This window comes from Eubalaena glacialis, chromosome 6 (genome assembly GCF_028564815.1).
Source record: "Eubalaena glacialis isolate mEubGla1 chromosome 6, mEubGla1.1.hap2.+ XY, whole genome shotgun sequence".
NCBI lineage: Eukaryota > Metazoa > Chordata > Mammalia > Artiodactyla > Balaenidae > Eubalaena > Eubalaena glacialis.
In genome coordinates, this window is record NC_083721.1 from 85,379,198 (window position 1) to 85,397,389 (window position 18,192).

Genomic DNA, 18,192 nt, shown 5'->3' on the forward strand with positions numbered 1-18,192 from the left:
TCACACAAGGAGGTGTTGATGCAAATCTGGGATGTGAGGACCCAGTGTTCCCCAAAGTGACTCGGGTTGAGCAGCAAGGGCGTGGCCTCGGAGAGATGCCATCTGTCTCCATCTCCTTCCTCCAGTGGGTGTCAGCCAGTACCCGCACTAGACTCCCATTTCCAGTTCAACCTCAAGTGTGCTTGTTAGGTTCTAGACCACAGAGCATGGGTTGTTTATTCACTGTGCCACTAACCACCCTGTAGAATGACTAAAGGGAGGTTCTAGTATAGAAATTTCTCCCACAGCAGAGGAAAACGAAGTCGAATTAAAATCAAGAAGAGAGGGATAAAGCAGTTCGCTTGAGTTTAATTTTCCTTTCTACCATCTTCAATGAGTTCTTTGGAGTGACGGCTGCTGCTTAGACTCCTGTGATCTACCCCTCCCCACATACACCAATTATCTTTAAAATTGCTTTGAATTAACATCCTAGTAACCGAAAAGAACACAGGTTTCCTTGGAATGATTAGTAAATAAATGCCTGGATGCGTTATTGCCTCACAGTTCTGCCCACTGTTGCAGTGATGTCCCAGGAGGGTCCTAGAGGGGAAAGTGCTGGGATTGGGATTGTGGTAGACTGGGCATCTGGAAGCGGCCTCCTCCGTGTCCTGGGGTTCCCCCCTGCCCCCCGCCAGCCCCACCCCGTGCTGCCTCCAAGTCGTCTCTTAGGGCTGCAAGGCTTACTGCAGAGCGCTGCTTGTCCCTTTCTGAGGTCGGGGCAGGAGGCTGCTGTGTAGGAGTCCGGGAAGCCTCACAAGGGGCCTCTGATCCTCTCTGGCGGCACTGGCCCCTGACCTTTGGCTCTCCTGCTGCTTGCCCTTCCAGCTGGTTTCAACTCAGTTTCTCCCTTCTGCTGACGGTAGAATGCCTGAATTTACCCCTCACTCTGCAACCTACCTAGAGACAGTAGAAACCTTCACTAATGCCCACATGGAGATAACCTATCCATTGTTCATTTTGGTGTACAGTTAACCCTTGAACGATGCTGGGAGTCAGGGCACCCACCCTCCCACGCTTGAAAATCTGTGTGTGTAACAGAGTTGGCCCTCCGTTTAGGTGGTTCCCTCTGTACCTGCGTTCCTCAACCACCTGCGGATAAAGTCGTACTATAGTATTTAATGTTGAAAAATATCTGCCTATAAATAGACCCGTGCAGTTCAAACTGGTGTCCTTCAAGGGTCAACTGTATTTCCTTCTCAAGAATATTGTTTTACAAACTGAAAGTACACAGAGGACACAGTTTGGTATCCTTGTTCCATAAGCATTTCTCCATGCTGCTAGAGGTACAAAGTGTCATTACCATGGCTGCTATCCTGAATATGCTATCAACATTACACAATAATTTACTTAACTATTCTGTTATTATTGGGAATTTTTATTGTTTCTAGGTTTTCACAACGATAACGTGAATAAAGAATTACGTATGAATTACATACAAAACAGACATTGATTAACAAATGTGTATCAATGTGTGCCCAAATTTTGGGTTTCCTTCATAAACTGTTTAAAATGGTTATAATTTATACTTCACTACTAATTCTTAATTTTTAAGAAACAAATGGGAGCAAAAACACGTAGGTTGTGAAAAAAATTTTAAGCACTACAGAAATATATGAAATGAAAAATTGGAGTTAAAATAGTGACTAGAATTTTCCTCACAGAATTTTTCTCCCTCATTGTCTAATAGATTGAGCGGGGGGAAATTTTTTTTTTTAATCACCAGTAGCAGTCAAAAAGACATAACCTAATGCAATAAACATTTTAAACTGATGAACGACAAAGATACAAGACTGAGAGGAAGAGTGGAGAGGGGGCAGCTGAGTGGGCTCCTAACCCTCCCCAGTACACCTACCCCAAGGAGCCATACTGTGAAAGAAAAACATCCTGTGAATGCTGACTACTATTCCTAAAACTGGAGAGAAAAAGAGCAGCCACTTGGGACTTCCCTGGCCGTCCATGATTAAAACTCCACGCTCCCAATGCAGGGGGCCCAGGTTCGCTCCCTGGTTGGGGAACTAGGATCCCGCATCTCTTCAAGCTGGGTAGGAGTAGTGAAAATGGCTACTGCGGAGACAAGGCAGAGTAAATTTCCAGACTGCTGGAAATGAACTGGGGAGCCAGCTCCAAACCAGAGGACACCCCAGTCTGTAGCTAGTTCCCAAGGTATAGAAAAGAAAATAGAATCCAATTAGTTAGCTCAATGGGAAACGAGTAAGATGAAAACAAACTACAAGACTACAATGCAAAATTACTGCAGGAAAAAGTAATATAAGATTAAACTAAATTATAGATTCAGAGTTTTCATTTTGCAAGATGAAAAAAGTTCTGGAGATGGATAGTGGTGATGGTTGCACAAAAATGTGAATGTACTTAATGTCACTGAAGTGTACACTTTAAAACAATTAAAATGGTAAATTTTATGTTGTGTATATTTTACCACAATTTTTAAAAATTAAAGGAGGGAGGGTTAGAAGGGAATATAGTTGATAAAATACAAAGAAAACCTAACTCAAGGAACAGAGAGAAATACCTGTCAATTGTTTTTTTGACAATTAATAAGAATGTGAATTCCATATAACCAGAGCTCATAGAGGAGAAGTTATAATGAAAGAGTGAGGTAAATAGGACATTTCACTCCTAAGAAAACAAATTGAGCATCAAAGCAACACACTTCCATAATAAATGGAAATAGTAAAAGGCAGAACAGATAGAGCTGAAAACTGAACTATCTTCGTAGAGAAAAAGACTGAGTTAACCAGTTAATAAAAATTAAGATTATAACATTATAGGTAAGCTGCTAGGTATGAAAGCTATTCAGATCATCTAAAATAAGGATAACTGGTGGCTCTAAAGTACAGAGTTAAAAAATAAAAAGAAGATATATTTGATGATTTAAGAGGTTTTCCTTAAAGTGAATAATTGAAGTTGCAGGTTGAAAGTGCACAGTGTATCTATCCCAGGGTGGGAGGAAAAAAAAAACCTGACACAGAAAGCTTAACAATAAGATATATCCAAAGTAAGCCATAGAACTTTAAAGCTAAAGAATTCTTTAGACATACAAACTCCCCCTTCCCCTAAAAAAAGCAAATCACCTATAAAGGGGGAAGGTTAAAATTGGCCTCAGATTTCTTTACAATAACATTTAAAGCCAGTAAACAATAGACCAATGTCTACAAAATCCTAAGGGAAAGTGTGGCCTCAAAATATAATCTGAGTAAAAAGGTAATAGACCGACATCCTCAAACATGAAATAATTCAAGGGATACAGCACAAATGAGCTCTTCTTAAAGATACAGCTTGACAATGAAATTTGATCAGAGAGAAGCCACATTACAAGCAAGGATATAAGCAAACATCTTTCAGGAATAGAGAAAGCACAGTTTTGTTTTGTTTTTTAAGGCATTTTATCTATTTGAAGAGTTAAATATAAAAAACATCAAACGATTATGGATCTGAGATTTTATCATTCCTTCTCATATATAAAATGATATATGTGCATGCTTATTCATCACAGAATTATTTGTAATATCAAAAGATTAAAAACAAACCAAGGGTCCATCAATCTGGGACAGATACATTCCACAACAGAATACTATACAGTTATAAGAAAAGAATGAGAACATACATGTCTGTGTATGTTTAAGGAAAGTTATCCAAAATATATTGTTAAAAAATGTATAATGCATAATAGTGAGAAAAATGGGAAATAAAGTATATTTTCACTTTTGCTTATATCTGAAACATTGGAAATATATAAGAAACTAAGTAGTTGTCTAATATTGGCAGGGGGAACTAAGAAGATGGCACAAGGGTAGAAGTGAAACTTCTCAATGTACAGCATTTTGTATTATTTTGACTTTAGTGAATGTGTTCTAAATTTGAAACGAATTTTTAGAAATTATAGGAATTATACTTATCACATAGAATTGAAATATTGTAAACCTGAACAATGTTTCTAAAAATATGTATAGCTATTCAGAATTTGAGTTGGGAAGACCAGAAATAGAAGGGAATCTGTTAGTGTTAATCTTTCAAAACAGAATCAATAGATAATGTCTAACTGGAAACACAGAGTTTAGAAAACACGTCTCTAATTTATTTTATAACCTCTTAATGCATTTCATAATCATTTATTTATTTTCTACTTGTGTATTTTTGTCTCTTCTTTGAACCTTAAAGAGATCTTTTATGCAACAATATTTCCCATGGCAAAGACACGTTTATTTGAAGTGCAGTAATTCCTCTAGTCTTGTTTTAGTTTTTTTCTTCTGTGAAATTCAAGTAACATTAAAATGAACAATTTTGGTTAAAATAGCATTTGTATGATCCCATTTTGATAAAACCACTTCTATTTATTTTTCTACCCAGCTATTCTTACAGTTGTAAAGAAAGACGCCTGAAATAATGTTTGTCCATGTTTTACCAATGATAATTTCTGGGTAGGTGGTTTTCAGGAGATTTATAATGAGCATTTATCATTTTAAAAAATACAATGATTTTTCTTTAAGCATACACATGAGCACACACACACGCACACACACATATATGTACAGAGGAAACAATGCCTCAAAGATTTATGGTGATTAATTCAAGTGGAAGAAACATGGTGATTGGATAACTATTTTCTTTGTTTACTTTTCTGCATTTTGAAGATGTTTAAACAATGTCATATTAAATAGTATAAAACTACATAGAAAGTAAAAGTTGCCTCTATTCCCATCCCAGTCTTCCCCCAGCTTCTTGTGTATTTTTTTGCTCTAGGCACCCATGCAGTGCTTCACAGATCTTAGGTAACTTCCCTGTCAGCACATGGAAATCTACCACATTCCTTTTGATGGCTACATCATAGTCTATTGTATGAATATACAATTGTAAATTTTTGATGGATATTTAGATTGTCAATTTTCCTCTCATAAAAGGAGATTATTATTACATATTTTTGTGTACTTTATGAATATATCTTCAGTATAAATTCCTAGTGGTGGAATTGCTGGATCAATAGGTATGTGCTTTACATTTTGTTTTGACAATTCTGTATTTTTTTTCCAAATTATTTTAACTTCTTAGATTATCTTCTTTCCTATCTAAGAAATATATATAAATATTTACATGTACAATGTTATATTTAATATAACAAAATTATATATAATTTTAACAAATATGTAAATAACAAAATTACCATATACTCTAAAAGGATTCATGAAAAGCAACATTTCCCTGTTCCTCCTCTAAGAGACAAAGCACTTTAACTAGTTCTAACAGTTTCTTATGGTAACTATCTCCATAATTCTCTAAAAAGTAATAAAAAGCTTATCCTACTATTTCTTAATTTATCAGCTTTAAACCTCTTGCTATGGAAGATAAGGATTTAATACTTCTTACACCATCCTTTTTATGGTTATATCACTGTTTTTTTGTTAAATCAATAAGGTATGCATCATTATAATGTAAATAGTGTCCACTGCCAAATCAAATAGTGTACTACAAGCACAGTTCCTGTCTTGTATAGATTTAGTTTTTTTCCCAGGAGTCTCTAATTACCATTCCCTCTTCCCTGGCCCCTCCTGATTCTTTTTACTTGGACCTCAGGTGAGAATTGGGTTAATGGTGATTCTTGGTTCAGGACATAATTTCAATATTGGTTCATGGAAGACCTCAAGGGCATATCCTCTCATCTATTCTTGAATAAGATATAGATATAGTTCTCCATTTATTTGTATTCAGTTAAGTTCCCTTTTATTCCCAGGGCCTTCCATCTTTCTCCAGTCAAGACTGATTACATTTTAAATGAACTGAATAAATAGTCTCTAACAGAATAAAGAAAAAAGAATTTTGACAAATTTGCAAACTTTCACTTTTAAGCTCTCATAAATAATTAGGTCTATTTTCTAATATTTTTGGCTAACTAAAAGCAATAAAAGAGAACTGTAAGTGTGACAAAAATGAATGTTTTAAAAAGTGGAGAAACATCACATGTTTTCAAGAGATAAGGTTTACGGTGACGCAGTCTGTTTTACGTAAGCACATCCCACTTTGCAGAGAGCAACACCTGGAAGAAAACAGGACTAACAATTATTAAATATTTATTAATTTCTGAGAAGAGAAAGTTATCTTATTTCATCCTCCAACAATTTTGTATATTATTTGCTTCCTTTATAAATGAGTAAATTGCAGGGTTAAATAACCCTCCCAGGTTCACACAGTTAGTGGTGGAAGCAAAAGTCAAGCACAGGTCTGACTCCAAAGCTCATATTCTCCCCACTCTAGCCTGCTTTCTGGTCTGTCCTCACTAAACCTTAGTGGCTGTATTTGTTTTTTCTATTAGTGGACGAATGTTCATCTGACTACACAATTGTGCTTCCCGTGATTGGGGCCATCGTGCTTGGTCTCTTCGCTGTGGGTTTGATTGTCTATGGAATCCGCTTAAGGCGTGAATCTTCTGGATACCAGAGAATCTAACTGGTGCCCCGAGGGAAAAGAAAAAGATGGAGTTTAGAGAATTCTTTCATTGTTTCCAGGATGTTGAAGACTTCCCTTGGAGTGTGGGTCCTTCCAACCGTGTAAACCACTGTCTTTCACAAAAACCAAATTTCTGACGTAAGTTCAAGCAGTACATCAATTTCAAAATATTTTTTTGTTCATTTTATGAAAGATCTAGTGAGCTGTTTAAGAATATTTTCTAGTTTCCTTGAAAATATTTTAACCAAAGTCAACATTTGAGATACATTAAATTAACATAATGTATGTAAAGTGGTATATGCTCCATATTATAAACCAAAGCATCAATTGTAATTAATGTTACCTGTGTTCACATTGGGGATTTTATTTTATCCTTGATCTTTTCCACTTTTAAAAATGCTTCTGCTTTGCCTGTAAAATGTATTTTCAGTGCTTTTACTATCCATGTTTTGTAAGATGTATGTGTCTGTCAATTGACCTACCTCCTTTTCCACTTTAAATGTTTTCTAACAATCGTCAAAAAGAACAACATATCATAGGTTGTCTAGATATTTGATGTGACACCAAGAGGAATAGATCAGCTTATATTTTTATCTTGATGACTCCTCCAGAATCACTAAAACTAAGAATTAGGTGGCTACAGACAACAGAATTAAATAATAAGCAAGAAACAATAATAATGGCCTTTCACTATTGAACACATATGTGTCAGACACTAGGCTAAGCAGTTTATATACATCTCATTTAATTTTCACAACCTACATGTGAGTAAACTCAGACTTAAAGAAATTAATCACTTAAATGTCACCCAGCTAACAAGTGGCAGAGCCTGAATTTGACTTCCTGTGGGTCTGGTACCAAGGTCTCTGGTCTTTTCACTACACCAAATTGCCTACAAGAACAATGACAATAAGTGCTGCCTGAAGCCTCATACTGGCATATGCTCCCTTTTACAGAGGAAATTATTTTGTCCAGAATCACGAGAGATTATGGTACATGAAAGGAGGGCTTAATGGGAAATAAAATAGCCTATCTTTAATGAAGTTCTCTACTCCCTCGAAGAAAACTGAGAGGCTCTGTAAAACATTCGTTTCTCATTTTTATGGGATTGTTAAGCTGTGAGTCTAAGGATAAAGGAATGGAGTAAATTTCTCAAGGCATTTTTTATTTCTTTGAAAGAGAAATTGAACCGCTAACCAACTTTTCTTTCTTGAATGTAGATCCCCCTCTTGTGGTAACTTGCTTCTTCTGCAGTTTTACGGCCACGTTTTCACTCTAGTTCACGTTTTTCTGTAGAGCAGCAAAGAATTTTATTCCTCCTTGTTTTTACTACCAAAGAAATGTTAACAGAATAGACCACACACCCCTAGCATTCGTTAGTAAAGGAATAATTCAAGTCACCCTGGAGAACATATTCACTTTCCTGACTTGTTCTCTTATGGCTCAGTAGGGTTGGCAAGGACCTGCCTTTAGTCTTAATAGAATATTGAATTGTATTAAAAGTTTTTGTAATAAAAACTTACTTTGGAGATTTATGTCATTCGTTCCTTATAATTCGGTTTTTGTGCTATTAAAATTTTTGTTTACAACCTTAGTGGAGGTTGTTGCTTGAATCAGTAAGTTAAATCGTCTTCCTAGAAATAATTTATTTTGTTCTATTCTCCACTGCCACATTATTACTAGGTAGGAAGACCTATTTGAGGGAAACTGAATTTCTGAGAAGATAAACCATATTAAAGTTATAAATTAAATTTCTCAACTCTCAGCCCAGACTACCTGACTGGATTACTGGTTTATTTAAGTGCTGCCACAATTACCCATTCATTCATTCATCCAACCAACATCGATTAAGGACTTCCTAATGCCAGACAGTCTGGTAGGGGCTGAGATAAATCAGAAGAGGTCCTGTGTTAGTTATCTATAGCTGTGTAACAAATTGCCCTGAAACCTAGCAGCTTAAAACAACATTTATTATCTCACACAGTCTCTGAGGGTCAGAAATCTGGGAGCAGCTTAGCTGGGTGGCTCTGGCTCAGGGTCTCTCACCAGGTGGCAGTTCGGCTGTTAGCCAGAGCTGCAGTCATCTGAAGGTTCAAATGGGGCTGAAGGATCTACTTCCAAGTTCACACCATGTGGCATATCCAAAGGGATGCTCACAACATGGCAACTGGCTTTCCCCAGAGCAAGTGATCCAAGAGAGAGAGACGACCACCTAATCACAGAAGTGACATGCCATCACTTCTGCTGTATCCTGTTGGTCACATTGACCATGCCTGGTACAATGTAGGAGTGAAGACCAGGAGAGGTAGAAATCAAGGGGGGCTGTCTTGAATGCTGTCTACCCCACATCCACTGTCAAGGTAGAATTACTGGTTTACTTCTGGGGGGAAACTCGGGTATAGAAATTCCAGTGCATACACAAAGAAAAGTGGTTTAATAGGAACCTATACAAAAGGTAATGGGAGCAGGGCTGATTCCAGCCTGCTTCCAACTCTGCCCCAGATGTAGCACACCCCCAGGAGAACAGCCTCTCAAGCCCTGGCACTGACAGTGTATGGACCAGCCACTGCTCAGGCTGACTTGCCTTTCTACGAAGGCTCGTTGTTGGCCCATGCTCTGTAATATCCATTTATAGCTTTGCCCCAGGAATTTGTCAACTCTCCTGTCCTCTTTCATAATGTAATCCAAAGCGATCTGGACCGCACAGACATCCCATGGAATATCATTGAACCACTACATTGATGACATCATGCTAATTATACAGGACAAGCATGGAGCAATTATTATGCTGGACGCCTTGGTTAAACACATGTGTTCCAGGAGGTATGAAGATTCAGGGACTGACTACTTCATTTAAGTATTTAAGGACACAGAGGATCAAGGACATGCCAGAATATCCCCTCCAAAATAAAATACAGATGTTTTTCATCTTGCATCCTTTCCACAAAGAAGGAAACACAGAGCCAGTTGGGCCTCTTTGGGTTCTGGTGACTACATTCTACAGCTAGGAAAATTCCTCTGGTCCATTTACCAGGTGACATAGAAAGCAATCAGTTTTGAGTGGGGCCAGATCAGGAAAGGGCAGTACAGCAACTCCAGGCCACGATGCAATTAGCCCTGCTGCTTGAGCCAGACACTCAGACAGACCCTACGGTGTTGGAGGTTTCAGCAGTGGGCAAAGGTACAGCACGAAATTTTTGGCAAACTCTAGTGGGAGAATCATAACAGGCCCTGGGCCTTCTGAAGCAAGGCCACGGCCATGCCATTTGCATCAGAGAAATATATACCCTTTGAGAAACAGCTCTTGGCATGTTACTGGGTCCTGGAACACTTGACCTTGGGACACTAAGTGACCATATATCCGGAATTGACCATTTTTGAGCTGGATTCTGTCAAATCCACTAAGTAATAAAGCTGGATGGGTCTAACAGTAATCAATTGCAAGATGGAAATGGTACATCCAGGATCAAGCCCAAGCAGGTTCAGAAAGCATGTATAGGTAAGAGAATCTCTTTGTTTTAGGAAATACACATTAAAGTAGTTAGGAGTAAAAAAGGGCATCATGTCTGCAACTTACTTGCAAATGGTTCAGAAAAAAAAGTATGAGTATATGAGTGTGTGTGTGTGTGTGTATGTGTGTGTGTGTGTGTGTAGGTACATGGAGAACAAAAGATAAAGCAAATGTGGTAAAATATAAACACTTGGGGTTTATAGGTGAAGGGTACTATTCTTGTAGCTTTTCTGTAAGTCTGAAGTTATGTCAAAACAAATCCAAAGTATGTAAAAGGGTGTACAATAAAAAGCTGTCACTATCCTGCTATCCTGTCCCTGTCTTGGAGCCAACAACTTTTCTTTCCCAGAGGCTATTGCTACATACATAAGCATGTATGTTTTTTCTTTCTCCTATTTTTACACAAATGATAGAATAATAACCACAGTTCTGTACATTGCTTTCGTCACTCATCAATGAATCTTAATATATGAGTACATATAGTGCTGTCTCATTCTTTTTTTAGTGGCTGCATAGTAATCCATTAAATGTATACCCGTACATTTATTTAACCAGTCTCTTTTAATTAGTTTGTTTTTTCCAACAATGAAACAATGTTTCCTTAATCAGACATCATTTCAAATATCTATGAGTATATCTTGGGTGATTTCTAAGAAATAGCTTTGCTAGTTTCAAAAGTCTGTGAATTTGCAATTTTGATAACTATTACCAAAGTACTCTGCATAATGGTTGTACCAATTTTCACTCAATAATGATAACACTCTCATGCCCCTAACTAATTACAGTGTTATTAAACGTTTGATATATGCTAATGTGACAGGTGAAACATGGTATATCATTATAGTTTTATTTTTTATTTTTTTAATAAATTAATTTAATTAATTTATTTATTTTTAGCTGCATTGGGTCTTCATTGCTGCACGCGGGCTTTCTCTAGTTGCGGTGAGCAGGGGCTACTCTTCGTTGCAGTGCGCGGGCTTCTCATTGCGGTGGCTTCTCTTGTTGCGGGGCACGGGCTCTCGGCGTGTGGGCTTCAGTAGTTGTGGTGTGAGGGCTCAGCAGTTGTGGCTCACGGGCTCTAGAGCGCAGGCTCAGTAGTTGTGGCGCATGGGCTTAGTTGCTCCGCGGCATGTGGGATCTTCCTGGACCAGGGCTCGAACCCGTGTTCCCTGCATTGGCAGGTGGATTCTTAACCACTGTGCCACCAGGGAAGCCCTATAGTTTTAATTTGTATTTCTTTGATTTGTAATAAGGTCAAGTGACTTTTACATTTATTTACATTTCCTATTCTGTGAACTCCTCATATTCTTTTTTTTTTTCTTTATACCTGTTAGTTTCCCCCTTAGCTTTATTGAGGTATAACTGACAAACAAAACTGTATATATTTAACATGTACAATGTGATGAGTTGGTATATCTATACATTGTGAAATTATTACCACAGTCAGGTGATGAGAATACTTAAGATCTACTCTCTTAACAAATGTCAAATATACAATACAGTATCATAATTAGAGTCACCATGCTATACATTAGATCCCCAGAACTTACTCATCTTATAACTGAAAGTTTGTTCCCTTTGACCAGCATGTCCCCTTTTTCCCCCACCCCTCAGCTCCTGGTAACCACCATTTTACTCTCTGTTTCTATATGTTTGACTTTTTTTTTTAAATTCCAAATATAAGTGAGATCATACAGTATTTATCTTTATCTGGCTCATTTCACTTAGCATAATGTCCTCCAGGTTCATCCACGTTGTTGCAACTGGCAGGATTTCTTTCTCATGGTTGAATTATATTCCACTGTGGTGTGTTTGTGTGTGTATAGTCTTCATTCATTCATTCAGTCAACAGATACTTACGTTGTTTCCATATCTTGGCTTCTGTGAATAATGCTGCAATAAAGGTGGTAATGCATACATCTCTTCAAGATACTGATTTTGTTTCCTTCAGATATATGTCCAGAAGTGGGATTGCTGAATCATATGGTAGTTCTATTTTTAATTTCCTGAGGACTCTGAATAATGATGCTTTCCATAATGACTGTCCAATTTACATTCCCACCAACAGTGTACAAGGGTTCCCTTTTCTCCACATCCTCACCAACACTTGTTATCTTTTGTCTTTTTGATAATAGCCATCTTAACAGGTGATATCTCATTGTGGTTTTGATTTGCATTTCCCTGATGACTGGTGGTGTTGAGCGCCTTTTCATGTAGGTGTTAGCTGTTTGCATGTCTTCTTTGGGAAAATGTCTATTTGGGTCCTTTGCCCATTTTTAATTGGATTATTTGTTTTTTGCTATTGAGTTGTATAAAATCTCTCTACATTTTAGATATTAACCCCTTGTCAGACATATGGTTTGTAAATATTTTCTCCTATTCAGCAGATTCCCTTTTCATTTGTTGATTGTTTCCTTTGCTGATGAAGCTTTTTAGCTTGATGTTGTCCCAACTTTATTTTTGCTTTTTTTGCCTTTGCTTTTGGTGTCATATCTAAAAAATAAAAAACCAATGTCAAGAAGCATTTTCCCTATGTTTTCTAGTGGTGTAAGGCAGGGTCCAGTTTCATTCTTTCGTATGTGGATGTCCAGTTTTCCCAACAGTACTTATTGAAGGGACTATTCTTTCCCCATTGGGTGCACTTGGCACCCTTGTCAAAGCTTAGTTGATCATATATGCGTGGGTTTACTTCTGGGCTCTCTATTCTGTTCCCTTGGTCTCTTCATATTCTTTGAAGCTTTTCTCTTGCATTATAGATCTTTTTTCTTATTGATTTGTAGGAGTTATTTATATATTAAGGAAAGTAGACCTTCATCTGTGATAAGAGTTATAAAATTATTCCTAGTTCACTTTTTTTCTATATATATGTTTAGTTGTGCAGATTTTCAAAAAAAATTATGTAGTTGAATTTATCAATTCTTTTTCTGTTATAGTTTCTGAGTATTGTGTTACACTTAGAAAAACCTTTCCTTCTTTAAGATATCCTATGATATATTCTAGCACTCTTATGATTTCATCTTTATATTTAATCTTTTATCCATTTGGAACTTATTTTGGTGTTAGGTATGAGGAGTGAGTAGGGATTCAACTTTTCTTCCCCCATAGGGCTTGCCACTTGTCCCAATACCACTCTTAAATTATTGAGTCTTAAAATCTAGAATGAATGTTGACTTTTATCAGACCTATTAAGCATCTATTAACATGATACAATTTTTTCTCTTTTAAACTATTAATAAGATTAATTAGTTATATTAATATTGAATCTTCTTACATTTCTGTAATAAACCTTAATCATGGTGTATTACTCTTTCCATATGCTACCAGATAGTTTAGTTAGTAATATACTTGGGATTTTTCCATTAATATTCATAAATGAAGAAATTGGACTATAGTTTTGTGTGTGTATGTGTGTGCTATCTTTGTTAGATTTTGGTGCCAATGTTATGCTCACCTCATAAGATTTTGGAGGACTTCCAATTTTTTCTGTGCTCTGGGTCAGAATTACTAGCATTGGGGTCAACTACTATTTACCATTTTGGTGGAGTTTCCTTGTGAAACAAGGTGAGTCACATGCTTTGGGGATGGAGGTGAAGGTGGAAATGAAGGCAGTAGGAACGATAGGTCTTTGATAATATTCTCTTGTTCTTCTGTGGTAATGGTTTAATTAGATTTTCTATCTCAGGGTCTATTTGGGTAAACTGTATTTTCTTATCTTGAACAGCATCCATTTCATCCAGGTTTTCAAAATTTATTTGCTTAACGTTGAGCAAAATAGTCTCTTACAAATTTATAATTTTTTTCTATACCTGCACCTTTTCCCCACTTACCTTTTTTTTTCTTTTTAATCATAGCAAGTGTGCATTTCTCCCCTTTACTTCTGATTAGATTAGTTAACTATTTTTCTTTTATTGATTTATTTTCTGAACTTCTGGACTTAGTGCTTCGATATTAGTTTTCTTAATTCATTTATTTCTTTTTTTTTAATCTTTACTACTTTCTTTATTATGCTTTATTTATGTATTTTTTTCTAACCCTTAAATTGGATGATTAATTTACGTTCACTATAATTTTCCTATAAGCCCGGCTTTAGTTAAATCAAATAAGCATCTATATGTAGTGTTTTCAGTACTTTTGTTTTCTAGATATTCTGCAATTCGGTTTTGACTTCCTCTTTTCCTCAACAGTCCGTTAAAACACTTTTTTAAAAGCTCAGGGTGGTTTTAAATTTTAAGTTTAATTTTAGTTATTTATTTTATTTTATCCATTCTTGAGATCACTAGAGAATTTTATCTTGCTCTCCACCCCATATGACTTTTTCCCCATGACTCTGCCTCGCCCACTTCCTTGCGGCTTTAATAATAATGGTCAGGAGCAGTGTTCCAGAACGAAGGAACGCCGAGGGCCAAGGGAAGAAACAGCGATCCGAGTCCAAGGAAGGCTGAGGACATAGCCGACCCCTCCTCCGGTTGGCGCAAGGGGCGGAGGGAGCGGGGACCGCACCCCCGCGGCACGCGGACCGACTGGCCAATCGCCGCCACCCAAGCCCTGCTTTGTTCTTTGATTGTTTTGGTGGAGACGCCCCCACCACCCTTCGGTTCGCCTATTGCTTGGCTCTGACCTGGACGGTGGCCGGCGGAGGACAACAGGCTAGCAGAGCGGAGGCAAGGTTTTGCAGTGAGTGGGACACAGCTGCTGTGTCTAAGCGTCGGAGAGTGACGGGGCTGCCCGGACATGGCGGCGGCCTCTGCGTTGTCGGTCCTGCTGGTGGCGGCGGAGAGGAACCGATGGCAGCGAGTCCCGAGTTTGCTGCTGCCGCCGAGGTAACGGCGGGTGGAGGGGCGGTGGATCAGTGTCGGGGCCGGGGGTGAATGGACTCGTGCGGCGTGTGAGAGGCGCGGAGGGACCGAGGGTAGAGGGGGAGGAGGGGAGGACGGAAGAAAAACTCCAGCCCAGTCCGGGAGAGGTTCTGCTTTCAGTCTCGGCATCAGGAGGGAGACGCACACTTTCTTCTCCCTTCCACACATCCAGCCTTCAGCATTCTGCCCATTTTTGTGGAGTGGGGGAGGGGTGGAGCTGGGCCTGCCGTCTCCATGCTCCCCTCGCCATAGGGGCAAGAATAACGCTTGTACAGTTCCTAACTATTAACACTGTGTTTTCACTGCATTCCCTCTTTGGGGAGCGTTGTTATGATCCCGCTTTTGGTGAAGTCCGAAGGGGTCAAAGACTTGCCCTAGTTTACACTAGTGGTAAGAAATGGCGCCAGGATGCTAAAGACTCTTGGAGTTCTTTCCCTTTGCTGAAATGAATCAAGTTAACAAAAGCAAATTTGTCTCCGGAGAGCTGAGAGGTTTTGTCAACAGCTTTGTACACACATTTGAACAAAGCTATCAGGTGACTCACTCTAACTAACCTGACTCCAGATCAGTTTCAGATTTTAAGCTTCGGAGACAATTACTGGCAGTGAAGACACCCTCAGGTTTCCAGGTAGCAAGCTTCTTTAGCTTCCTTTGCCTTCTCTTCCCTCCTCCTCCATCATTCTGGAAACATAGTATAGCTTAGTGCTGCAGGGCACAGACTCTGCACTCAGAAGGCAGGGGTCTCAGCTTTGCTACTCTGGGTGTGTGAGTAACCTTGAGAAAGTTACTTATTATCCTCAGTGCTTCAATTTCTTTACCTAGGAGGAGGTGATGATACTATCCCTAGAAGAGATAATACTAGTGCCTTAGACTGTGCGAATTAAATGAATTAATATTAATGTAAAGAGGCTTAAACAGAATCTGATGCATATGAATCAATCCATAGATGTAGCCTTTGCAGACTCAATGATTTGTCTTAAGTTTTTTTTATTGCTTTTATTGTATGGATGTAGATTTTCAGTTACTTAATTGTAGCAGAGCAAAATATGACAGTTGATGAAAGCAATGTTAGTGCTCTTCTTTTTCTCCTGATTTTTCTTTTCTTAGGTTTCCAGGGCTCTTCAGGATGTTACACAGACCCATTTTCTCTCACTTCCCTCTCCCTCTCAAATCTTAGCTATTATGTATAGAACCATTCTCAAGTGGTTGTCACCCTGGAAAATGTTAGAGTTGTTAATGGCATGTAGAATTATAATCTTAGGGCTTCCCTGGTGGCACAGTGGTTGAGAATCTGCCTGCCAATGACAGGGGACCACGGGTTCGAGCCCTGGTCTGGGAGGATCCCACATGCCGCGGAGCAACTAAGCCCGTGAGCCACGACTGCTGAGCCTGCGCGTCTGGAGCCTGTGCTCCGCAACGGGAGAGGCCGCGGCAGTGAGAGGCCCGCGCACCGCGATGAAGAGTGGCCCCCGCTCACCGCAACTGGAGAAAGCCCTTGCACAGAAACGAAGACCCAACACAGCCATAAATAAATAAATTTATTAAAAAAAAAAATCTTATCAGTATATAAGGTGTTTACATGTCTTTTTATGTCATGATTTGGTAGTAACTCAGCAAAGAAATCTAGTCTAGTGGTGGAATTTTAAAAACGAGGAGAAACTGGTATAGAAATTCTTGAATCAGGGTGGAATAATTGCATGGAAGCAACTTCTTAATGTTTTTTAAGCCATTTTAAATTGTAGTGTAGATAATGGTGAAAAATGGAATAGACCAATCAGAACGTTGCTGGGATAGAAGATTATAGTTAAGTGGTGTGTGTGTGGGAGGTGGTTGTCTCTTGGTTTTCACTGGAAAATGGCAGAAGAAAACTTTAGTTCAGCAATGTCCTTAAAACTGAATCAGAGCTTAAGCTGGATTTACCAAGAAGCAGCCATTTTATAGACACATTGCCCAGGACAGGCCTTGAATCTTATTGGTAAGCCTATCTGAAGATTGTGATGGGAAGATGCTGTGATCCCCACCTCCCCATTGAAGATCAAGAAAGCGAGGTCAGTTGATTGGAAAGATGTGGGAAAGCAGTAGCCTCCTCAGAAAACCATCTTGTGGAACTCAAGTGCCAAAGCTGTGGGTCTTCCCAGGACATTTTATTTAATAAAATGGAATAGAACAGGAACTATCGAAACATAGGGGAAATTTTCTTTCATGAAACTTCTGTGTGTGTACTGGCTTGTGAAGTCAAACATAGTTTTTACTTTGGGTTCTGGTGAAAAAAGTTTGAAAACAAGCTGAACTGGATGATCTTGAAGTACCTTGGCTTTCTAATTGTCTCTGACTCCGTGGTCATTTGCCAGCCTCAGGAATGAGCCGGTTAGGTGATCTGGTCAAGGACACTTAGTACCAGGGAGAACAGCCAGAACTGTAACTTTTGATTTCTAGATTCGTTTTCTTCCCACAAAGTAAATCTTATTGAATCACTCTGTAGGCTTAAGGTTTAAATGTAACTAAAGTCATATCTAGACTTGGTTGCAAGTTTTTAAAAATTGAGATTCTTTTGAGAGAACAATGACAGATCTTACATATCCTGTTTAATCATAATTCCATTTGGATTCATTTTATAGGGGATGGACTTGGAAGCAAAGAGCCGTGAAGTATGCAACTACCACAGGTACTGACACCCTCTTCTATTTGGCCTTGTTTCAGGTTATGAAGTAAGAAAGGGAAATGTTTAATTATTTAATGTGTGCATAATAGAATTAGTTTTTATATACTTTTGACGTTTTGGATTTTCATGATTACTTTCTTAGTATTGAGTCAATGGTTTTCACCTCTTACGTTAAATCTCTCTTGCTTTTGAGTCTAAAATATATAGGTAAATAGTTAAGGACATTTTATGTTTATGTTGTTATTTGTTTGACCCTCTTTAGTGTATTGAATTGAAAAAGCATAAATATGATGGTCTAAATCAGTGCTTGAAAACAGTTCTTTCAAGTAGCAGGAATTTTTTTTTTTTTTTCAAATAAAATGTTACGTGGAGTTCCCAACTGTAAACGTTTAAAAGTGTAACTTCCGGTTGACTGAGTGTAGCCCCCTCCTCTAACATATACATGCATGCTTCACCCTAGCACCCCTTGTGCCAGCTTGGGCTCTATAGATCCCTGTTGAAAAACAGTTTTTTGTTTGTTTGTTTGTTTTTTATAATGATGCTGAGCTTTTTTTCTTTTTTAAAAAAATATTTTTTGGCTGCGTCAGGTCTTAGTTGCGGCGCGCAGGATCCTTCATTGCGGCGCGTGGGCTCCTTGTTGTTGTGCACAGGCTTCTCTCTAGTTG

General features: G+C 38.4%; 1 protein-coding gene across 3 annotated transcripts in view; it reads left to right on the forward strand.

The window, feature by feature from the left end:
- The first annotated feature begins 14,563 nt into the window (after positions 1 to 14,563).
- MCCC1 (methylcrotonyl-CoA carboxylase subunit 1) overlaps positions 14,564 to 18,192 on the forward strand; it is a 60,799-nt gene continuing 57,170 nt past the window's right edge. The window contains exons 1-2 of one of the 3 annotated variants that reach the window (XM_061193363.1): positions 14,564 to 14,829; positions 17,484 to 17,530. In XM_061193363.1, the coding sequence (XP_061049346.1) occupies positions 14,741 to 14,829; positions 17,484 to 17,530 (136 nt within the window). In that variant the 5' untranslated portion in view covers positions 14,564 to 14,740. Of the gene's footprint in view, positions 14,830 to 17,483; positions 17,531 to 18,192 lie in introns of those variants that run through there. The other 2 variants (XM_061193365.1, XM_061193366.1) reach the window with 2 other exon arrangements.